Source organism: Capra hircus, chromosome 19 (assembly GCF_001704415.2).
Source record: "Capra hircus breed San Clemente chromosome 19, ASM170441v1, whole genome shotgun sequence".
Lineage (NCBI taxonomy): Eukaryota > Metazoa > Chordata > Mammalia > Artiodactyla > Bovidae > Capra > Capra hircus.
This window is the reverse complement of record NC_030826.1, coordinates 25,131,973-25,156,650: the sequence shown is the minus strand read 5'-3', so window position 1 is coordinate 25,156,650 and position 24,678 is coordinate 25,131,973. Positions and strand designations below refer to the sequence as shown.

Sequence of the window (24,678 nt, the reverse complement as noted above, 5' to 3'; positions counted from 1 at the left end):
TTTCTAGAGTTTTCTATAAATAGAACCATAGTATGCACTCTTTCTCGGCCTGACTCTTTTGCCTCCCCTTGATTACTTTGAGATTCATCCATATCACTGGGTGTATCAGCGCGTTCCTTTCTTATTGCTGATACCAAATACACGGGTGTATTGCCATTTGTTTATTTGAACACCCATTGATGTACATTTGGGTTGTTTTTACTTTGAGGCCATCATAAAGCTGCTATGAACATTCAGGGACACATCTTTAGGTGGGCATACGTTTGCTTTCCTTTTGGCTAAAAGCCTAGGGGAGGAAAGGTAGTTAATGATGATCGACTTTTTAAGAAGCTGCAGTCTGTTTTCTGAAATGGCTGTCCCATTGTACATCCCCCCCAGCAGAGTCTGAATGTCCCAATTCTCCACATTCTGGTCGGTTGTCATAATTAGCCATTTTAGCAGGTCTGAGGCAGTATCTCATTGTGGCTTTAGTTTGCATTTTCCTAATAACTGACGATGGTGAACATATTTTCATTTTTTCACCTTTCGTTTTTCATTCATCTGCCTTCTTTGCTGATATGTCTGGTCCTTTGTATTGCTTTATTTATGGGACTTATCCATAGAACTCACTTGTATGTTGTCTTCCCACCCATCATCACTATACTGTACAGTCCAGGGAACTTCTCTGGAGGCCTGTGGACTCCATACTCCTTATGCAGAGGGCATGGGTTGGATCCTTGGTTGGGAAACTTATATCCTGTGTGTCATATAGCATGACCAAAATAAATCAATCAATCCATGGGGGTCAGGATGGGGTCTACTTGCCCTGTGTCCCATACAGGGAATACTTCCTGGTACTTGATGGACAGATGCTCAATAATTACTTGAGAGAGGGAATGAGTGACTCTGAATTCTAGCCCCTGCTCTGCCTGACTCTTTGGGTGACCCTGACCAAGTTTCCCAGTTCTCTGGCCTCAGTTTTCCAGCCTGTAAAATGGAGTGGGGGCCCCAGCCCTGACATGACCTGGGTTTGACGCATGTCCCTTCTTGGCCACCGTGGGTTTCCCCTCACTCTGCACTCCAGCCTTGCCATGGCTCCCCAGCTCTGCTTGGACTCTATCGACAGGATAGGGTATGGAGCCTCTTGGGTCGGAGCACCTGGACCCCATCACCCACCCTGTAGCATCCAGTGAGAGGTACCAGCCACCCTGAGGCCCCACACCTGTTGCCATGGACCAGGGAGTCAGCATCGTGCCCAGGGGTTGCTGTAGACCCAGAGAGCTCCATAGTCCTGAGTGCCCCTCCCAGTCCCTCCCCTGCCTTACATACACAACCAGAGCCCCCCAGAGCCTAGGAGTCTCTCTGTTACCAGACCATGATCCATGAGGATCTCCCGTCCCCCATGGTAAACCCTAGTGCTGGATCAATGGGCTGGAGCTTGAGGGAGAAAGGGAGGGAGGAGGGCCCCATCTTCATTAATAAGTCAAAGAAAAAAGGCCTGGCCTGGACACTAAGCTCCTGGCTCCAGCCCCTCTGTCCCACCGTGATGTGTGATCTGGATGGACAGGCCCCTTCCATGCTCTGGCCTCTGTTCCTGACAGTGTGGCTTCACTTCAGGGGGAGGCAGAACCACGGAGGCAGGAGGATACAGGTGGGGACGGAGACCACGACCAGGTCAGGTCAGGCCTCAGCCCAGGACTGAGGAAAGAGGCAGGGAGGTGACCCTTCAGAGCACACCCAGAAAGCCGGCTGGACCCTTGCGGCTGAGAGAGCTGCCAGGTTGGCCTGAGTCAGCTCCTGGGAATGGAGAAGGAGGTTGGCTTTGCCTTTTACTTCCCCAAGCCAAGGAAACATGCAGAGGCCTGCCCGGGGACACCTCAGGGAACAGACATGAGGTGGGGAGTTGGCAACTCAGAACTGAAGAAGGTTCCAGCAGCCTGTGGGCGGACCATGCAACTGAGAGCTATGGATGCTCTGGGAGAGGTGACCTAGGAAGGGGCGAGCGGAGACATGAGGTTCAGAGTCTGGCAGGCAGTGCTGAGAGGTGGAAGTCAGGGAAAGAGGCAGGACAGTCTGCAATCTTGGGATGGTGGAGGGACAGAAAGATGGAGGAAGTGAGGACAGTGGGGAGGAGATGAGATGAAGGAAGAGGTGGGACCACTCATAAGAGAGGCGTTAGAAATGAGGCCAACTTGGGAACTGCAGACAGAGCAGTGAGATGATGGGAGTGGAGGACAGACTGCTGAGGGTCCACAGGGGAGGGCAGCAGGAGGGAGCCACAGCTGCTCAAAGGGAAGACAGGCTTGCGGGCCATTGGGATGGAGGTGGAGCTGACCGGCGCCTCCCGCAGACGCCTCCCACCGTGAGCCATCCTCGTCATCTGGGAGTGCAGAGCCCTGATGAACTGCAAAAATATTTTAAATGAAAGTGTTCTAAGCGTCAAAATATTGAAGCCGTTGTTGTCACACTGTGGGTTAGTTGCTATGGAGAAAGTCAGCCCCGGCTGCCACTCCAAGCAGACACCAATGGGAGACAGGCAAGAAGCCCAAAATGGGCTGGTGTGGGGCTGGCATCAGGAAGGGGACTTGGCACCCAGAGTCAAAAATGGGAGAGCCTCAGCTGGGACAGCATCCCACCGCCAACCCCACTGTGATTCCTCCCCAAATCATCTGAACTGGATGTAGTCTCCATTTCTGGAGGCACAGAGCTGATAGGGAAACTGAGGCCCAGAGCAGATGACAGACTTGCCCGACATCACAGAACAAGTCAATGGCATGTTCTCTGATGCCAAGTTCCAACTGTCTGAGACCATGTTCCAACTGTCCTGCTCTGAGCCCAGAGGTCTTCCCAGCACATGCTCCATTTCTCTTTTCAAGACCCCGTTCAGCCAGGCATTTCAAAGCTGGTTCTATCTCAGGAGTAAGTTAATCTCCCAAATACGGTGACTACCCAGAGGGGAGCTGAGCCAGCCAAGCAAGACTTAAGGACCCTCCTAGACTGGAGACCCTCCTGGGCTTGTGGGTCTCACCCACCCCTGCACAGTTCAGGCGCATGGCTGGGAGGGGTCCTCTCTCTTGAAGTCCAGGCAGACTCTGCCTCCCACTGGTCCCCACACCTGCCCTGCCCATCTCCATCTCTGAGACTGTGCTCAGGTCAATCTCTTAGTCTGAAATGCCCACCCCATTTAGTGCCCTTTTATCCAATCCTTATAAGGCTTTTTTACAAAGAGTTTTGTTGGAGGTAGACCTTTTTTTTTTTTTAAGTCTTAGTTGAATTCGTTACAGTATTGCTTCTTTTTATGTTTCGGACTTTTTGCCAAGGCATGTGGGATCTTAGCTCCCTGACCAGGGATCGAACCTGCATGCCCTGCATTGGAAGGCAAAGTCTTAACCACTGGATCACCAGAACGTCCCCTTTATAATGCTTCTTGTTTTTCCGTCCTCACTTACATAGTGCCCCTTGCTACATCTGGTGTGCTGCCCAAGCACCTGGCACCGAAATGCAGAGCTGATCTATCCTCCCCTCCGCCGTCTCTCCCCTGAACGTCTGCTATGACCTAACTGGTCTCCATCTCCACTCCAGCTCCCCCTCCCATCTGTAAGCTGATCTTGCATGTTACCTACCAGGTCACACAGAGTCTCATCTCTCCTCTCCCAGAGCACACAGGCTTCCTTCACTTCCTGGAAGGCCCCATCGTTCCTGCTTCAGCACCGTCATACCTGCTATGTCCTCTGCCTAAGGCTCTTTCCTCTCGCTTTTCACCTAGCCAACTCCTACCCTCGGTTCTACAGAGAGGATGTTAAGGACCTCCACCCTAAATTAGATATCCCCATCATCACTCTATTAACATTTGATTCTTCTTATTCAGAGGTATTTTTCCCCACTTGGGGTTTTTGTTAGTATGTATATGTTCATTTGGTTTTTCCAGGTCTTAGTTGCAGCAGGCAAAATCTTCGATCTTTGTTACCTCATGCAGGATCTTTGGTTGTGGCGTGTGGAATCAGGTTCTCTGACCAGGGATTGAACCTGAGCCCCTGGCATTGGCGGCACCAAGTCTGAGCCACTGCACCATCAGGGAAGTCCCTTATTCTCCATTTGTGATTGTATTTTCCTTCATGTCATTGTCTGACGTTTGCCTCTCCCACTAGACTGTAAGCTTGACCAGGGCAGTGACCATGTCTGTTGGTTTACTGCAGTACTGTGAGCACCTGAAATAGTTGAGCAACTCAGTAAATATCTCAAAGCATGCGTGACGGGATGCTGAGCCTCAGCCCTGGGGGAACGTACAGATTGGGTGATTATGAAGCAAGGAACTGCAGAGTCTGAGTGGGGAGAGAGATCAGCTCCCAATAGCGCCCCTTCTTGGAGCTTCTCAAAAAGGTCACCCAGCTATTGATGGGAGGATGGGATTCACTCACCTCTAGCATCAAAGAATTCATCATCAGAGCTCTCCACTGAGTCACTGAGGACATTTCGAAGGTGCCAGGGGGCACCACCGCCCGGGGGAGGGCCACCTGCCAAAGAAAACACACCTGTTAACCAAGCTTGTGACTGTGTCTTGGCATGAAGGAGGTAGACGCAGACCACCCCTGGCCCGAGGTTTGGTCAGCATTCTGCACATCCCTGCCCTCTTGACTTCAAGTGCCCTGCCCCTCACAGAGCCATCCCACTGCTATGCTTTCATTTAAGCCCCAAACACTTCTCTGAGATGGCTCGGCTGGGCAGGAACAAGGGTGCCCATTTTGCACACACCCAAACCAAGACCAGAGGCAGTTAGAGACATTGCCAAGGTGACACATGTATCAGGAAGCATCAAGCAAGTTTCGCTGAGTTAATAAAAGATCTTAAAACAATAACAGGGTCTTCCCTGATGGTCCCATGGTTAAGAATCCACCTTCCTGCGCAGGGGACTCAGATTGGATCCCTGGTTGGGGAACTAAGATTCCACCTGCCATGGCGCAGCTAAGCCCACGCGCTACAACTACTAAGCCCAGGAACCCACGTGCCACAACTAGAGAGAAGCCCTCACACTTCAATGAAAGACCTAGCCAAAAAGAAATGAATGCGTAATTAAATATTAAAACAATACAGTTCATTTCTCACTCACACACAGGTAGGAAGGGGACGCTGGCCACAGCAGTCACTCATAGCTGCCACCATATGATGCCAGCATCTCAAAAAGGAACTTCAAGGCTTTCAGAAGCAGGGGAGGAGAGCACAGAAAGTCATGCCCAGTCGTAAACACGTCTTCTCACATCGACACACTTCTGCGCAGGTGTCATTGGCCAAAGCAAGTCACGTGGCCATGGCCAGCTTCAAGAGGGTGGAGGAGAGGAGAAGCTGACATCCTGATGGACTAGAAGTGAGGTCTGCTGCACACGTGTGCAAGCCAGGCTGGGACTGCAGCCTCCCCTGGGGAAAAAAAGCCCCAAACTAAGAGAAGGGGGACCAGAGCTTGCGTTCTGCCCCGTCTCTGCAACTTACAACCTGGCAGCCATTCCCACTCCATACTGCAGCCTCAGTTTCTCAGTCTATAAAATATCAGCAACAATCAATCCCGAGCTGGAAGGATCAGAAATAACGCATGCTCAGCACCAGTATCTCGGGAGGCTCAGTGATGATGTCTGCCATTATTATTAATACCTGCAGAGGCCAAGACATAGGCTGGGGGGTATTCCAGAGCAGACAGAAACAAGTGCATGCAGAGAATGTGGCCCCCTGGGGGCCCCAAACTCAGCCCCAACCCACCTCCTGCCCCAGGACCAGGGGGAGGAAGGCCAGAGATACAGATGGGTCAGGAGCCTCTCTCTTCCACCCCACATTTTCAGAGCCTCTTTACTTGGCACTTTGGGACTCTCAGGAAGCCAGCTGATATCAGGCACATTCAGGAAGCCCTCCGATGGCTCCCAAGACACGTGAAATCCTGGATATTGCGGATGAATTCCAGTCTAATTGTAAACACTAAAACCATAAAAGTGTTAGGAGAAAATTGACCTGGTAATTTTCCTGAGGAAGTAATCAGAGAAGTAGACAAAGATGGCAATACACAGTTGATCAACTCAGTGTTCTGGTGATACCCACCAACCGGAAGAAATCCCAGTGTCCACCCACAGAGGACCAGATGTATATTCACAGTCAGCAAGGGAGTTCTTTGCAGTTGGTAGAAAAATAAAGTAGCTCCTTATGTATTAACATGGAAAGATACCCACAGAGTATGGTTAAGAGGGAAAAAAATGCACATGGGTCCCAGAACCATGTTTCTTTTGATCCCATTTTTGAAAAATATACTCCTGCTTGTACACTGAGGATATGTACAGCATGTTAGTTAAGAACTCAGGGTCTGAGGTTGGAAGAGCCCTAGATTCAAGCTCAGGCCCTCACCTCTTAGAGGCTATATGATGTCAGGTGAGTCCTGTCACCTGTCTGTGCCTCAGTTTTGCCACCTATAAAGTGAGGAAAGTTCACACCTGCCCCCACGAGCTGGTTGGAAGAATGAAATAAAATACACTGAAGTACTTAGCACAGGGCCTAGCATATAGCAAGTGCTCACAACAATAATTATTATATAATTATACTTACAAATGCTCTAAAATGTCTGGAAGGACAAGCACTTTGGTGGGGATCCCACATCAATGGGGATTACCTCTACAGAGCAAAATTTAATAAGGAGAGGCAGGGAAAACTCCATGTTTACAGTGTACATATAACTTCATATGACCATTAATTTTATAAATTCATCTTATCAGTGCTAAGATGTACATTTTTCCCACACTTCAACAGCTTTAAAACTGGGGTGCATCTTATGTGGCGGCATGTCCTAATTTCGTTGGCACTGTTTATTCTTTCTTGAGGTATAGAAAATAGTGATGCAAAAAAAAAAAAAAGAAAAAGAAAATAGTGATGCACCTTATAATTCATTGCATCGTAATTCAGTGGAAAACAGTAAAACCACCCTGCACACAGGGTTTATCTTCCTCTGTTCAGCCCTGGCCATCTAGTACACATGGCTTCTTGCATCAGCAATGCCCCTACTTTGGTTCCCGCATCTGTGCAATAAGTAACCCGAAAGAGACTTTCCCCTGAAACTTTTCAACTCTGACTGATGCTTGAGGAGCTGATCTGGCAATAGTAGATGTAAATGAACCAGCAAGGGGTGGGCATTCCCCCAGCCTTGGCTAGAACACACCTCATGACGCATTCCCCAGAAAACCTGCTGCAGCCTCAGCTCACTGCACCCAGCTACGCTGCAGGATGCTGGCACCGTTTCCTGCCCTGAGCCCAGATCCCAGAACATAAACTGCTCCTGAAGGGAGAGGCCAGCATAGGTCAGCCCAGGGCCCCAGCCCTCCTGCCTAACCCTCCTGCCCCACCCACCACAAACTCCCAAACACACACCCCACTTGAGCTTCATGGCTTGAAGCCAAGCAAATAGCACATTCTGAAACACAGAAAAGGCAGAGATCATAAGGAAAATCGACCTGGGAGTCACTTCTGGGTGTAAATCTGGGTCTTCCCCTACATGCCCAGTGGGGACGCTCTAAGCTCTTCATTCTCACCCAACAGTGTAGACAGCATGACAGTCTGATCAGCAATTTCCTTCCTATGACCCTGGATTTATTGCAAGGGAGTTGGAAGAATCCAGATACACCATAAGTGAGTATTTTTAACATGACTATGGGACCATTTCCCAAATGTATATGGGGGAAGTTCTGGCTAGAGAAATAAGACAAGAAAAAGAAATAAAAGGTATACATATGAGAAAGGAAAAATAAAACTGCTTTTATTCTCAGATGGCATGATTGTTTATCTAGAAAACAATAAGTCTACAAAATCTACCAAAAAAAGAAACCAAAAACCCTACTGGAACTAATTATTGAGGATAGCAAGATGACAGGATAGAAAATCAAAATAGAAAAGTCAGTTGCACTCCTGTATGTCAGAAATGAACAAGTGGAATTTGAAATTTGAAAAATAATACCATTTATTGCACCAAAATACAATAAAATAAAGAAGTGCATAGGTATACATTAAATGTATGTGAAGATTTCTATGGTTCAAAAAATACAATCACTTAAAATCCTTCCTGATTTTACATTAATTTTATATGTTTTCTCAACTAACAGATATCAAGGATATAAAAGCTATCAGACATATGATATGAATGTGCAAATATCCCTTGCTGTCCAAATCTATTCCATTTCTAAGAAAGCAAGAATCTGGACAGTCAGGACAGTCATATTAACCTCATCTATTTGGTCCCTGAGTTTTGTATGACGAGGAGCAAGAGTTTAATTAGTGGTGGGTTCATCTAAAGATATATCTGTGTCGATTTGTCTCCTGAATTTAAATAGTGAAGTTTCAGCGAGAAAGGACTGGCTATGGTGGGTCTCCTACCCCCACAGTATATACTTCACCCACGAACAAAGAAGGGCAACTGCATTCCTGTCAACCTCCCCCTCCTAAAGAGAGCTTGTGTTAGAGCCTGAGGAAAAGAGGAGAGCTCGGGAATTTGTCCCTCCCTCGCCTCCCCCACCGCATCCATCCTTGCAGGCCACCATCACCTTAGGTCATTGCAACACCCACACCATGTGATGGGCTGGACTTGGTGGGAGTCCCAGTGGGGAGAGCCCGGCAGCAGGGAAGCCTGCAAAGGAGCCTGCTTCAGCTCCATTTGAAGGAGATGCTCTTCCAGCTAGAGATGGGCAGAAAGGGAGTGGGGCTTTGGGGGTGTCAAAGGGAGCTGCCCATCCTGCAAGGCACTGTATTAGGTGCTGGGGACATCGTGGTGAATAAGAGGGACAGAGTGGGGCCCTCCCAAAGCTTACACTCTACAGGAGGACAGAGGAGGCAGACCTAAACCAAGGAAGCAGCAATAATCCTTTCAGCAGTAGCAAGTACTAGGAAGAATGTAAAACCGTCCCTTCCCACCTCCACAATGCCCTTTTTCCTCAAGTGTCTCTTACAGTGTCATCATAGCCTGGAGAACAGACAGGCGTGAACGCGTGGATCTCTACATCCACTGAGGGATGATGACAAGGGCATTTGGCTCCATCGTCAAAAGAACTCTGCACCCGGTGAGTTATAAACACTGGACCAGTGCTGTTTCTCCTTCCACATGAACCCTTCACCTGAGTGTCGAGTCTCCTTTGTGGTCAGTATCTACAGTTGATTTTCTCTTTAAAAGCATCTTTTATCTGGTTTAGTGCCATCCTCTTTATTTTCAAAATGCATACCTTCACTGGCTTTTAAATGCACACTCTACATTTGTTTAAACCTGCTACAGTCCTTCCCTCTTTGCAGACAGGCTGCTCAAAACAGCTTCTGGAAAGGTGGGTATTCAATACATAGGGGGATCTCAGTTATCTACCCTGGTGCAAAAAAGAACTTATAAGAATGGATCATGTGGGCTTCCCTGGTGGCTCGGTGGTAAAGAATCCGCCTGCCAATGCAGGAGACACAGGTTCAATCCCTGGTCTGGGAAGATCCCACATTGCCATGGTACAGTCGAGCCCGTGTGCCACGCCTACTGAGTCTGTGCTCTGGAGCCCAGGAACTGCAACTACTGAGCCCACGTGCCATAACTACTGAACCCCTGCGGCCCCTGGGGCTCCGCAACAAGAGAAGCCACTGAAATGAGATGGACATGCATCGCAACTAGAGAGTAGCCCCCAATCTCCACAACTAGAGAAAAGCTCGGGCAGCAACAAAGACCCAGAGCAGCCAAATATAAAACAAATAAATAAAATTATTTAAAAAAAAAGACAGATCATGTAAAGAAGCAGCCGTCACCTGGTGTTTGGAGGAAGATGTTCCCTTCATCTCTTCTTCCGGCATGCAGGGTTTTTTCTTTTAGCAAACGGCAAAGGTCATATTTCAAAAAAGGAAAACACTGATATAGACTCTTGGGAGGGCATGAGAGGAAGACTTTTCTGAAAATGTGGAGGGTCAGTGGAGACTTGAATGGTGAGAAAGAGCCAGACATCCTAAGCGCTGGTATGTACATCCATGTGTGTGCATGCACGTTCCTGGCACACACGCGTGGCGTGGACAGGCAGAGGATGAGAGTAAGCGCCTTCCTGGATGAAGGAAGTGCAGGGGCAAAGTTACCCACAAGGGGCAGAAAGAAATCCACGTGGCCGGAGCCAGTGAAAGAGGGGGAGACGGGTATAAGAAGAGGTGAGAGAGGAAATGGAGCCCGAACAGGTAGGGCTCACCTGCCTGTCATAGATGGGAGCTCAGGACAGGTGGGTTTTAAGGTTCTCACCTCTATCCAGAGTCTATCACCTGCTTACTTCCAAAAGAGTGGACCCAGATGCCCAAGAGGTTCAGAAATCTCCCAAGGGGTAGAGGGTCTCAGGTCAGGTCGTTGAAGGCCACATATGGTCTTGAGAGTCAGAGAAGGTGGGTGCCTAGATCCCAGATCAGTGAGGGCAAAGGCCCAGAAGCACAACCTCCTTGAGGTAGGTCCCTGCCCTTCACCTCTCTGCATTCTGTGTCCAGTACAGGGGCCCAGGCGGAAGAGAGCCAAGAGGTGTTTGTTAAACAAGCAAATGAACAAAAAATGATCTGCTGGCGGCTTCACAGGTATTATCTAAACTCATCCTAACCAAGTCCCATGGAGCAGGTGTCATGAATTCCCATCTTACAGTTTAAGAAATAAAGTTCAGAGGTGTGATGTCATTCAACTGAAGTCATAACGCTCATAGGGGATGAAGCAAGATCCGAACCCAGGTCCATCTGACTCCAGGGCCTGTGCTCAGGACCACCAGACAGGGTGTGCTCTGCCGAAGAGCTCAGGGCAGGAGCCCGGGTCTCTTCCTCGCTTCTCTCCCCCAGGCTGCAGGGTCTCCAGGGCTCAGCCTACATCCTCCAACAGACTCTTCTGTCCCACCTTCTCCGTCACACTTATTCAAAACTTTAAATCAAGGGACTTCCCTGGCAGTCCAATGGTTCCAATGTAGGGGGGGTGTGTTCGATCCCTGGTTAGGGGACTAAGATCCCACAAGCCATCCAGCACAGACCGAAAAAAAAAAAAAAAACATTCTAAATCAGGATAAAAGAGAAAAGGGAATACCCCAATCCTTCCCTGGCAATCCAGAGAAATCAACGATCCTTCACACCCCATGGTGCACTGGTTCCCCAGCAGAGCTCAGAGAAGCGGGGTGCAGGGGGAGGGGCTGTGGGGAGCCATTCCTGCCCCTCTCCTGGTCCATCTGCCCATCCCCATCAGGCCCAGTACAGTCTCCCTGACCTCGTTACAGGCTTGGGTCTCCCCAGTATGAGTGCAGCCAGCAGTCACCCACTTCCCCACCTTAGCCCTGGTTCCCATGGACACAGGAATTGGAAGATGGACAGACAGACAGGAGCCAACAGTGGGTGCTCTGCCCTCTACCGGGGACTCCAGAGCAGCCCTGGCCTGAAGGTCAGTGCTCCCCACCCCAGAAGGGAGACACCACCCTGCTCTCGGGAGCCCAGTCTGAGGGGAAAGAGAGTCCACAGCGAGGAAAGCCCTGGCCCAGTAAAGTGAGGGAGGTAGGAGGCATTGGCCAACTCCTCCTGGGCCAGACCTTGAACCAGATGCTGCCTAGGAGGTATGAGCTCTGACAAAGCTGAATGGGCTCAATCCATGGCCTCAGTGCCAGCCTCGGGGCCCAGCCTACGTGGCCCGGCATAGGGCAAGGGACAAAGGAGGGGTGGGCAACCTGGCCCCAGGGTGAAATACATCAACAGAGCCCAGAGAGGTGTAGACAGCGCCTCCCAGAGGCAGGCAGCCTGGAGGCCTTCCTGGAGGAGGAGGCAGAACTGAGCCTTACAGGAAGTCGGGGTAGAGTTGGCCAGGCTGGGAAATGGGAGAGGTAGGAGAGATAGGGGTCAAAGCAATCTCTTAGGCAATTTCCAAGAGATGCTGGACCCAGAAATTTCTCCTCACCTGTAAGAGCGAGGGAGGGAACATGGGCATCTGCTCTGACCACCGTGGCCCTGCAGGGGTTCAAGTGACAATGTCCAGGCCTCCAGGGAGTCACAGCACCTCTGAGCTGGCCAAGGTAGGTGCCCGGCACTGAGCCTGCCGCCTGTGACCATGGCCACAGCTTCTGTGCCTGGTCCTGCCTGGAGATACATCTGAAACTGAGAGCTGGCCAGCCGGCTGGATCCCGGCAATCTGCGCCTTGGAAGAAAAGGGCTCAGGCAGGGCCCTTGTCTCCAGTCTCTGCCTCCTGTGTCCACATACACTCACACGGGCACGAGAATGGCAGGTTCTACAAGCACAAGCATCTGGGTCTAACTGCTGACCATCGATGCTGCTAAATCATCAGGCTGCCCTGAGGACAGTGGGAGCCCCGTGGACATAGACATGCAGGGAGCATGCACGCAAGCTCAGTCACTTCAGTCGTGTCCAGTTCTTTGTGACCCTGTAACCTGTAGCCTGCCAGACCCCTCTGTCCATGGGTTTCTCCAGGCAAGACTACTGGAATGATTTGCCATGCCTTCCTCCAGGGGATCTTCCTGGCCCAGGGATCAAACCTATATCTCCTGCAGGTCTTGCATTGCAGGCAGATTCTTTACTGCTGAGCCACCTGGGAAGCCAGGACATGTAGAGTCCAGAGCCCAAATGTGGCCCACACAGGCACACACACACAGAGACACACACAGAGACACACACACATAGAATCACACTTACTGCTCCTCAGCTCTGACCTGAGGTCCCAGGGGTCCTTCTACACGCTGGATACAGTGAGAGACGCACAGAATCTGGGAAAGGCTCCTACAGACAGGCAAGGGTGCGAAGAAGGGGGACTAGGAGGGGCGGGGAGTGGGAGGGAGGGATGTGACCCACCTCCTCTCTGCCCCTCCACCCAGAGCCCTGCCTTCCTGCCTCTCATTGTCCCCTCATGCTCCCAGTAGTGAAAAGACAGGCTCTTCTGTCCATGGAAGTTTCCAGGCAAGAATACTGGAGTGGGTTGCCATTCCCTTCTCCAGCGGATCTTCACAACCCAGGGACTGAACCTGGGTCTCCTGCATTGCAGGCAGATTCTTTACCGTCAGAACCACCAGGGAAGGGCTGGTTCCTATCCCAGCTCTGCCACTTCTCATGTAAGTGATCTTAATAAATGTCACTACAGCATGCTGTGCCTCAGTCTCCTCCTCTGTAAAATGGGGATTATAACAGTCTACCCCTAGAGCTGCTAGAAGGATCACATGAATGAATATTTGAAAAAGGTTTGGCATAGTGCCTGGCACTCAGACAGTGCTATAAAAGGGTTTGTTAAATAAAATAAATAAATCATGATATCCACAGGGCTTTCTTTGACCCTTTCACAGTGGACGCTCCCAAGGATGGGCCCCTCTCCTTCTCCAGCCCCTGGAACGGGAGCCCCGAGGGCAGGGCAGGAACTGCTCGCCTCACCCAGAGGCTAGAATAGCCTGAGCCCTGACACTCTCGGCGCTGCTTCTGTTGCACGGCTGGCCTCTCTCCTCTCTGCCAGCGCAGCTCCCTGGGGCTGTGTCTTGTCTGCCCCCCTCCCCCAGATCTTGAGCTACCTAAAGCCAGGAACTGCAATCTCTCCGAGCCCCACCACCCATCATCAGTCTGGGTTCCAGTAACACGCCACCACTGGGAAGCACCCCCACTCCACCATGCCATGTTCTTTCCCTCCAAGACTTTGCTCCTGAAGCTCCTGGTACCTGAAATACCCTCCATCCCCAGCCCCCAGCCCCCAGCTGAAAGCCTTCCTTGACCCCCACGCTAGTCTGGGCACCTGCCTCTTTGTTTCGTAACATCCTCTACCTGAGCCCATCAGAGTGCCTGTCTGTAGAATAGGTCCAGGCCTGCCTGCTACACTGCGCTGTGGGTTCCTCCAGGCAAACACCCAGTAGGTATCCTCCCCAGGCCTGTAGCCTCTCCTAGCCCGGGACCAGAGAAAGTTCTTGTTATGCTCAGCATGGCCCAGCACCAGGTAGATCTCAGGAGAGTCCCCTCTCAGGGAAGTATCCCTTAGGGAATGTCCTCAGGCCCCCTCTCTGGGTCAGGATGAGCCTGACAAGATCAATCAGGGCCAACCAGCCCATGCTCAGCCTTCAAGGTGCTATGGGGCCACCCAGGGAGAAACAAGAGGCCAGGAGAAGCTGCTTCCAGAAAAAGGCATTATTGAAGGAAACCAGTGCTGGTTGGGGGTTGGTTGCTATAGAAACAGGTCCTAACTATCTCCCAAACTGCTATATGCACCACTGATGAGCTCGTGTGCTGGGCTATTTCAGGGGACATGCCAGGCACCCCAGAAGTGCCTGCATGCTGGGGTTCCCAGCACCTGAAGCCCAGATCCTGCAGGATCTGGAAGGAATACAGTCTCCAGGGCACCCAGGTAGCTCCATCAGTCCAGGGGTGGACTCAAGGATTGAGGCTGAGACTCCAGGCTGCAGAATTTTCCTCAGACTAACCACAGCCCATCCTTGACCTCAACCACAGCCTAACCTCAAGCTGCCCATAGATCAAGTCACAACCCCAATCACAGAATAACTGGGACCCCATCTCAAACAGGCCATGAAGCTGACCACAGGCCACGCCACAAACTAAGCCTTGACCCAACCGCACATTCAGCAAGGACTCAAAAAAAAAAAGCAATGCCTCTAGCCACCAACTGCGGCCTGACCCTGGCCATAAACAGCACTGGGCACCATCAAGGGGCTGTAGCATACAACTTCAAGGCTATTTTTGCAGCTAACATAAATTCTGTGCAGCATTTTCCACCACTGCCAGGGGTTTGCAGGCACTTCCTATGGTCCCCAGGGCAGCCCAGTGAGGTCAGTTCAGAGGCGCTCTGCTCCCCGTTTCTGATGACAAAGGGAGAAGCTCAGATGGGGTCATACTCCCTGCCCGGGGGTGTGGGTAGGGAGGTTGGCTGGCCTGAGGGTGGGATGACAACCCCAGTCTCCCAAGCAGGACACAGTTGGCCCAACTAGTTGCTCTGGGGGGGAAAAAATGTGGTTTTCGAAGACCTGCTGGTGTCTCATAAATATGCCACTTAAATACCCATTAATTACTTTATTTAGGAGATAATTAGTGATTAATAGCTTTGGCTATCTATTGTACTTCTGTTTTGCTCTGCCAATTCGGCTCCCAACAGTTTTGAGTTATTTGGAACAATTTTTTCCAGCCCCAGATGTCCCCCTCTGTCCCACCAGACTCTTGCTCCATACGGGAGAGGTTTTCTCCTGCCTCTAACGGGAGCTTCCAGTGCACCTGCCAATTCACCACTGATGGCTCTGCCACCTGCAGGCTCCTCAGAAGGGTGGGGGAGGGGGAAGGGGAGGCTCAAAAACCAGGATAGAGGGGCCCCTTCCAATCACCCCAGGACCTGCAGTGTGGACCAGGGAACAGAGACCAGGAGGGACCCAGCATCCAACCAGGGCATGGGGAGGCCAGATTCGGGGGTGGAGATTGTCATAGACTCCACAAAGGATGCTGGGGGCTCCTTTAAAGCCCCCCCCAACCTCAGTGACCTGGCCAGCTTGTCAGTAAGGTCACCAAAGGCTGCTATCAGTTTGAATGGGGCAGCAGCAGGGGAGTGGCCCCCACCAGCCAAGGCCGAGGTGACTCCACAGGAGCCTTGGTGACCCTGCTACTCTGGGATGACTATGGCACAGGAAGGGGGCCCAAGGTGGCCTCGGCCCCACTAGGCTTTGCATCTGGTGCCAAATCACAGCACCAGGGAATTGCCAGCCGGGACCCCGCAGGTGGGGCTGTGGAATGCTCTCCACACCGCTCCAGTTTACACTGTACAAGAAGGAAGCAAAACGGCAGCAAGGGATAAACACCACCCCCCCTGGGCAGTAATGGGAAGGCTGAAAATAGCTCTTTTTACCACAAGGGATGATTCCAGAGTCGGTCAGCTGAGACCAGCTTCACGGGAGGTGGGAAGTCGGGGGATGAGAAAGGAATGGGAGGCCAAAAGGAGCTCTGATCCAGACAGCAGTGAGCTGAAGCACTCGGGAGCCGTCCAGGGAAGGCCAGAGGTGTCTGAGGGATGGGTGGCTGGCCACAGCCACTCCAAACCCCCTGAAGACAGGCTCACGGAAGAGCTGCAGCCCCTGGAGCCCGAGCCCAGAGCCCGCACACCTAGACGCATCCCCGAGGAGGTCAGGAGCGCAGGAGTGACGTGCTCTGCAAACACTGAGCCAAGCAAACACAGCATCAGCGGCAGACGGCGCAGAAGAGGCCTCTCGGATCCACCAGAACTCGGCGCCCCTCCCAGACACAGAGCCCGACGTGTTTCTATTTTTGCTTTCAACCCTTGTTTAGCATCCCCGGCTAACAGACGGCCACTTCCCTCCCTCCAGAATAACAGGTCATCTGGGAAGGGGGAACACCTCCTCCCTGGCCTCCCCAGCCCTAGGTCTGCAAATTAACAGGCTGACAATCCAAAAGGAAGACGATACTCCAGACAAGCACACACACCATGCCCCTGCCAGGATACCTGGAGAGAAGAGCTTAATGCCCCTGAACTCTGGTTTCCAGAGACAGATTCATTAGCACCTGCCCCCCCCACCAGCCCCCCACCTGAGGGGCCCCTGGCAGCCCCACAGCCACAAAACCTTCCCTGAAGGTCCTGAATTCACCCCACGGAAAGGTCACAGCCCAAGGCCCTGCAGCCCCTCCCCTAGTCTCCAACCGAGCCCTGATGCGGCCACACCTGCATTCAGCCTGGCCCCAGTTTGAGCCGTGGTCCCATCCACAACTGAACCTCATAAAATGCCACCCTGGCAAGAGCCTGGAGGAGGCAGGGTCAGGGCTTCACTGCAGGCACCCAGTTCCCACCCCAAAGCCTCTGCCAGGCAGGGGGCACCCCACACGTGTACCCCCATGGGGGCTGTGCAGGCCTCCGCAGGCAGGCAGACGTGGGGCCCTGGGGGTGGCATTTACCTCCTGCGTGACTCACTAAGGCGCCCATTCGTTTGCAAAAGGGGTGCCGGGTAGCATTTTCCTTCTCTTCAGAAAATAAGAATTTTAAAAGAAGGAGTATAAAGAGGTTTGAGGGAGTGGGTGGGGAGCTCAGATCCTATTTGATTTCCAAACTCATTTGTTATGCATTCTCTCCTCCCCACTCCCACCTCCAGCCCTTTCCCTGGGGGCCCTGGCCACCCTCTTCCACAAAGCTCCTAGCTGCAGATGTGGTGGTAGGCTGGGGTCCTGGGACCCCCAGGAGGCAGGTGCTCTCCAAATGCCTATCCTCAGTTCCCCATCTGTCCTCCCATCCCCACCAGCCTCTGGGAGGGTCCCCATGAGGAGGGAGATGGGAGGAGGTGAGGGCCAAAAGGCACAGTAAAGCCACGGGGAGAGAGGCTGAGGAGGAAGAGAGCAGTGTTTGAGCTAGAGCAAACTCAGAGCTGTCCTGTCCCCCCCCCCAACTCTTTCCTTCTCATTCCCCTTTTACAGGTGAGAAAACTGAGGCCCAGAGGGGCAGTTCAAGAGCAACCAGTGACAGGGCCAGGTCTATTCTTTGTTACACAGTCAAATTCCTAGGAATGCTGAATCCAAGAGAAGAAGAGACCTAGGTTCTAATTCCAGCTCTGCCTCTAACTTCATGTGTGACCCTGGAATCAGATACTTAACCATTCTGGGCCTCAGTTTTCTCTTCCATGAAATGGGAATGACATCAGCCCTACTTCAAAGAGACGTTGGCATGTTGTTGGATAGGAAAGCATGTTGACTGCTACCCAAAATGAGCCAGATTGTTCCTGGAATGCTAATCACTGACCCTCTCCCAGCCTGGAATCCCAGGGAATTTCTAGGAGGCACCCAGATCGAAAAGAAGTCCCCAGTCCTCAAGTCCTCACTGGTCTTGGGAGTTCACACCCTCTGTTCTTGAAGACACCAGAGCTCAGAGAAAAACCTTTTGCCTTTCTGGCCTTGGTCTTCCACCTGTGTAATTAACCGGTAGGACCAAAAGATCTCCAAGACTCTTCTAGCCACAGACTGTCACAGTCCACTAAGATATATATGAGAAAGCATCACACATTCTGGCCAGTCTGACACAGACAGGGCCCCAGAGAAGGGGGTCTAGCCATGTGTCCAGACTCTGTGTGCCGCCACTGGACTCCCAAACACCAGCCAAGACCGCCACCAGGGTTTATGGGCCCAGGATCATGTGCTCGCTGTGGGACTGTTTTACGAACTGTGCTGTGTTGACTCACTGTCCCACACCTCATCACAGGCAGGGCTAAGAGGCACCAAAGGGTCTCAAGCTGAAGCCTGCTGGGGCCTGCCAGGTTGACTGCTATGACAGGTAACTGCAGAAGAACCAGAGACAGGCCCAAGCTCCAGCGCTTCTATGACTGCACAGAAGGCCGCTAAGGCTTCCTGGAGGCAGAGCTTTAGAAGGGCTTTGAGTTGGGGCGCTGGTGTCTGATTTGGCCCTAGCCATCTCCTTAGGGGCTTCCCAGGTGGCCTTAGTGTTAAAGAACCCACCTGCCAAAGCAGGAGACATAAGAGAAATGGGATCGATCCCTGGGTCGGGAAGATCCCCTGGAGTAGAATGTGGCACCCCACTCCAGTATTCTTGCCTGGAGAATCGCACGGACAGTGGAGCCTGGAGGGCTACAGTCCATGGGGTCGCAGAGAGCCGGACATGACTGAAGCGACTGAGTGTGTGCGCATGGCTCCCTAGGAACCTGCAAAGGTGTGTTTGCCGTCGCCACATAGAATCATGAGGCCCTTCGGCAGATACACAGCAAAGCCATCCTGGTACCCCAGGCTCGGGAGTTTCTGAGTCGTGCCTCAAATCTCCTGGCTCTTCCCCAAAGTCCTGAGAATCTCAGAGCTGTCCCTTTCCCAAGTTCCGAAACATTCTGTCCTCTGAGGGATCCAGCCACTTCCCTCACCCCCATCCCCCCGCCATACACACCACCCGGGGACCACGAAGCAGAAGCCCAGGAGGAGGTCTGACTTTGGGATGGTGAGAGGGCGGCTGACCCAGCAGAACCAGGTTCAAACCAAATCTCTGGAGACACAGGTTCTGGGCCCAATTCTGCCATCACCTTTTTCCACTGGGCCCCCCTCCCCAGGGCTCAGTGTCAGCTCCTGGCAAATGGTTTGAACATAAGTCTCTGAAGGCGTGCCCCCAGCTCTGCTCCTAAAGGATCAGTATTTTACTGACTCAAATTACTGGGTTTGATACACTCCAGCCTGCTGGCTCCTCCCCAACACCTGGGAGCAAATAAACTGGTTCCTCCAGCCTGGAAGAAGGCCCAGCCCTATAGCCCCCTCCCAGCCTCTCCAGACAGCGGCTCTGGCCCAGCCAGAGAGGTTCAAAAACCATCCTGGCTTCTGCCTCGGCTCCTGCCAGGCAGGGCCTTCCACTTGTCCTGCCCCCAGGGTTGACCTGCCTGCCAACCTGCTGAGGCCAGAGGGGCATAGGGAGGAAGGGAGGGGCCCGGTGGCTGGCAGGAACCAGCACAAACCCTTCCCTACTGAGCCCTGCCCAGCTGGCCTCTCTCTCTGCCCTCCTAGGAGGGATCTGTCAAAACACCCAAACCTTATGCGTCCCTCCCATCTTCCATATTCTCCAGAGTTTCTCGCAGCCCTCTGCCCCCCTCCAGGAACCTTCTCCCCAGCCAGCCAACTTTCTCCACCCTTGGGCACCTCCACCCCACCCACCCCCTCTACGGGTACATTTTTCCCATTCCCAAGACTAGGAGGTCTTATCTGCACCTTTCTGTCCAAATTCTGCCACCCTTTAAAGGCCCAGCTTCTAGAGGAATTCAGCCTTCGCTGTTTTAAGCTCCCATTGGCCTCCTCCCTGTCTGCAACACACTTGAGGCCTGCCACCCAGATAGCTCTGTATTGTAAGAGGTCATTTCCCAGACCCTCCCTACTATCCCCCTCTCCTCCCTCCTACAGACTTTCATCCCATAGGTAGTATCTCTCCTCCTTTGTCCAGTAGATCGAGCGCTCCCTCAGGCCAAGACCAAGGGCTCTCCTTGCCTAGCCTTTTCTGTCAAGACTGGACACAGGGCACCATAACCATCCTGGTCTGTGTGACTGAAACCTTCCCATTTGGGATCCACCCCCTGCCATTTATCCAATCCTTTCTAAGACTTGATTACATTTTCTCTTGTACCTGGGTTCTCCTGGCAACATGGAAGCTCCTTTCACTGCCTCCCTTCAGCTCCTGTGTGACTCTGTTGACACAGCCATGGCTGGTTGCTTAGGGTGTGCACTGCACAAGTCTGGGCTGCTCTCACAGGACTACAATGCAATGACCTTGGAGTCAGGCACTAGGGCTGCTCTGAGACCCAAACCTCTATCTCTAGTCAATGGCCTCCTTGGCCAGATTTAGACAGAACACCTCATAGGCCACAGAGCAGACTCTTTCATTCACAGGCCAGATTCTCATAGCCTTCACCCTTCCTCAGTTCTAATGTCACCCCCAGGGTGAAGGCTGATCATTTCTGTCAGTCTGTCCATCCACAGTAGATGGTCCTGAATAGCCACCCCTGTCTGTGTTACATCCCCTCCTTGGGTCTCAGTTTCTCTAGCTGTAAAGAGAAGGACCTGGGCCCCTGTCTCCAAGGACTCCCTCTGTTGTAAAGCTCCCCAGTCCATCCTCACAGACTTCGATCTCCATGCACACATTACTGCCTGCTGTCTTCAAGTCAGCAGGCTTAGAAGGCTTAGGAAGAGAAGGGACTTTTACAAAATGCAAAGGAGCCTGGAAGAACTCAGAAGAGGAGGAGTAATCCGATCTTGCTAGGGTCGATCCCAAAGGCTCCTTGGGGTGGCAGCTGAGCGTGGGAGGGAGAAGCTTGGGCTGTTGGGCCCACGGAGGAGAAAGGCGGTGGGGGGTGGGGGGGGCGGTCCATGCTGCCCTGAGGGAAAGGGCCAAGCATGAAATTGCAGCAGGAAAGACAAGATGTTAGAATAGCATGAGGCACCGATGCTCAGGGCAGAGCAGTTCTTCACCTGTCAGAGGAACAAATTCCCACGGACTCTCGGTCTAGAGACCAAACGACGCACAGACCAAGGTGGAAGGGCTGGAACCTCTGAGGGTAACATTGGAGAAAATCCATCGTTAGAAGTCCTTACTGTCTGGCCCGACATCCAGGCTCTGCCCAGACCCTCTGGGCCACCTGGATGGAGGTATTTCTTTGAGTTTCTGTTTGCAGATGTTTTCAAAAGGGAAGAGTAACACTTCCTGCCTCCCGGGATGGTGGTGCACATTGCCTGGTGCCTAGTAAAAGCAGCAATTGTTAACTGCTGTTGTGTTGACGGTGTTCGGGTAGGTGATGTGTGCAAGGGGTGTGCATGAACTTGCACACGCGTGCACACAAGAAGCGAGGACAGTGGCGGGGGACACACACCTGCCATGTGCTCTTGTGTGAGGAATGGGGGTGGGCAAGGACCCAAGGAGACCGCCTTTTCCAGCCCCATGGGTGTCATCTCCTGGTGCCTCCCTTTGGAGAGGAAAAGGGAGGGAAGTGAGAAAGGGAGTGTTTAGATGTGTTCCTCACTGGCTGTGTCGCACACAACCAGCCCCACCCAGACAGGACTCCAGGGGACAGAACAGGAGTATATTCTCAGGCACCCAAAGCACACACCCAGCATATGTATAGGAGCATCGGGACCCGGTCCAGGATCAGGGCAGCATCCAAGGGGTGGCAGTGGCTTTACACACACACAGCCCAGCAGAATCCACTCCAAGTGTGTGCAGAAGTGAACTCACACTCATTCCATCTCTGCCACCACTGACGGAGAGAGGGTGGGGTTCGTGCCAAACCATTGCTGAGTCCGAGGGGGTGCCATGGCACCTGCCAACGTCACAGGCTGGGTGTGAGTGCACAGGAGATTTACACATGCCAGCCTCGAAAGCCGGCCCTGCTGCGACCAGGCTTGCTACCACCCTCGTTGCAGCGCCCTCCCAAGTCACCCTCGGGCCCAGAGAGTGCGAACAGGGGCAGCGTCTGGTCCACCTCCTCATCCCAGTGCCCAGCTCTGGGCCTGGCACAAAGCAGATGTTGGTGAATGAACGTCTGGCTGAATGAATGAAGAAATGACTAACGCCCACTCCCTCACACCCCGGACCACACGGCCTGGGTCTGGGGGAGGGCAGAGCCCTGGGGACCGCAGAAGAGCACCCCCCACCCTTCAGACTTCGGGCCCCGAGGCTCTGCTTCCCAGGGTCCGGGAGGGGGAGGGGGCGGGACGGCTCACAAGCCGGTGCGGAGCGGAGCACCCCTCCTTCCCCAGAAGAAATCTGGGTCTCCTGCCTGAGCTGGGGGCGGGGAGGCGGGGGGTAGTTGGTTGTCGCGCCCTGGATAGCGAGAGCGGCAGGACAAGGGGGCGCGTCCTGGTTGGCGCTGGGGTTGGGGCGGGGGGCGTGGGATAGAGCGGCAGCCGCGGGACCTCGCCTTCGTTCCCCGCGCCCGGGTCTGCCCAGGGTCTCGGGAGGGTGGCGATCGTTCCCCTCCGCCGGGCCGGGTAGGGGCGCCGCGGACCTAGCCCTTTCCAGAGGGGCGGTGGCGAGGGGACGCGGTGTCCCACGAGGTGACCGGGGGCGCAGGAAGGACGCGGGGCGCGCGGAGCCCCCTCTCCACGCTCCCAGGGGGCCGGCCGCGCAGCCGCCCGCTCGGCCCGCCCAGAACCTCCGCCCACCTGCGCCGGGGGCTCACCTGGACCGGCGGCCCCCCCCACCTCGAGCCGCGCGAGTCCCTCCCCCCGCTGGCGGCCCGGCCCTCCCGGCGCCCGCCCTCACCTGCACGGCCCGCCTTGGCCATGGCCCGGGCGGCGGGCTCCGGCGGCGCTGCGCGCGCTCCTCGCGGCTCCCAGCCCAGTCCCGGCCGCCCAGCCGCCTCCGGCCGCGAGCGGACTCCGAGCGCCGCGCCCCGCGCCCCCGCCCCGCTCGCCGCGGCCGCCGCCACCGCAGCCGCCGCCGCCTCGCCGCTCCCTCCCGCTCCCTTAAAGGCGCCGAGCGGCGGCCGCGCAGGCCCCCCCGCGCTGCCGGGGAGGGACTGGCGGAGGAAGGCGCCCAACGCCGCCCCCGCGGGCCCGCACTCCAGCCCGGGGCCGCGGCCGCCGCTCCAACACGCTCCGCTCCCAGCCCCGGACGGGCGCGGAGACGCGGAGACACTGCGGTCCGGGCGGAGATGGGCACGCGGACCGGGAGTCGGGGGCGAGAGCCACGGAGACTGGGCACTAGAGACACCTCTGGGGCCGAAACCCCGACGGGAGAGGGGGAGAGAAATTCGGAGCAGACTCGCTTCCCTGGCACCTGGAGAGTGACGGAGAGCAGAGAGGAGAGGCAGAGAGGAAGAAGGGACCTGGGGAGGGCTCCCGGGAAGCCAAGAGGGAGGTGGCTCCAGGGATCGGAGGCGAGCTGGACCCTCCATCAGCCCCCAGTCCAAGGAATCGTTTTCTAGGATCCAGAACCTGGGTGTAAACTAGCCTCAGAGGGGAAGGGATTTCTGTGCCCTTAGCTCTAAAAGAAGGTGTAAAAACACATGCAGAGCCCTCCTGGGATTCCAGGCTGGAGCAGTTTGGGGAGGCCAGGAGCCTAGCGGTGAGCAATAGCCCACTTTCGCTTCCCAAACCTAGGGGGCAGACATCCTGGTGAACAGGCCCAGCAGAGGCTAGGAAGGTTGGTGTTGTGGCTTCTGCCTGGTGGTGGCCAGGGATTCACGGTCCAGCCCCAAAAGGGGATGAGAGAAGGCCAGTTGTCTCACTGGCACTTGGGGGGGGTAGCCAGATGGGAGGCTCAGGGGAGAGAGCAGTCTTATCCCTAGCCCAGGGCTGGGCCAGATCCACGGGCCCAACAGATGGATGACCAGGCTCTGGCAGCTCCCAACACCCCCATAGCCGGCTGCCTGGCTGTCTGCTGCTGGAGAGGGCTAGGGGGTATCTGTTCTCAGGTGACTTTTCAACCTCCCCCAAGCTAAGCTCCCTTGGGAAGATGCTCTCTGCTTCCTTCCGAGGAACTGGAAAGGGCTAAAACCCAGTTGCAACCTGTAGCCAAGCTCCCCACCCACCCTGTCCCACTCCGGCTGTCAAGGGAAAAGAATAATTCCATGCTCAGGCTAGCCACGGTCCCAGCTCCAGGGTCCCATTAACCCGTCTATAGAAACAGGGCACACATGGGGCTAAACGGGTCCTCAGTGGGCATTTGGCCCAGCATTGACCCCCTCACTCTGGGACTTTGTCTCCATCCACAGGATCCCCCTCAAGTGGCCCTTCGGCTGCTGGTTTATTGCATCCAAGGACCAGGAGCTCAGTATCTCAAACAAGAGTTTTTCCATCTTTGGACACTGCTGATCATGGGAATGTTTCCCCTTGTTTTAGCTGAACTCTGCACACTGTATGACCCCACCCCCAGTGGGTCCTTCTGGGACCTCACTCAACCAAACCAAGGACAATCTGTCCAAATCCCCTAGTGTGGCTTCACCGAGAAGGACCAACCAGCCTGATTTGCCAGAGACCCCTGGTTTTAGCACTGAAAGTCACATATCCCAAGAAGTCTCTCAGACCCCAGAGTGTTGGTTCTTGGAACCAGACAGCAGTGCGGACCAATAGACAGAATTTCAGCAGCTCTGAGGTTGTAGCCAGAGCTCTTGGCCAGCATGCGCCATCCGTCAGCAGCTGGGAGCACGTGAGTGAATCCCTGCAGCCTTTCCCCATTACTCAGGCGTGGTGGGGGTAGACTTAGCCATGAGTGG

General features: G+C 53.9%; 1 protein-coding gene across 1 annotated transcript in view; it reads right to left on the bottom strand.

Moving 5' to 3' along the window:
• PITPNM3 (PITPNM family member 3) overlaps window positions 1-22,899 on the bottom strand; it is a 94,842-nt gene extending 71,943 nt beyond the window's left edge. The window contains exons 1-2 of the mRNA XM_018064454.1: window positions 22,725-22,899; window positions 4,398-4,493 (exon numbers count right to left, since the gene is read on the bottom strand). Coding sequence (XP_017919943.1) covers window positions 4,398-4,493; window positions 22,725-22,746 — 118 coding nt within the window. The 5' untranslated portion in view covers window positions 22,747-22,899. The remainder of the gene's footprint in view (window positions 1-4,397; window positions 4,494-22,724) is intronic.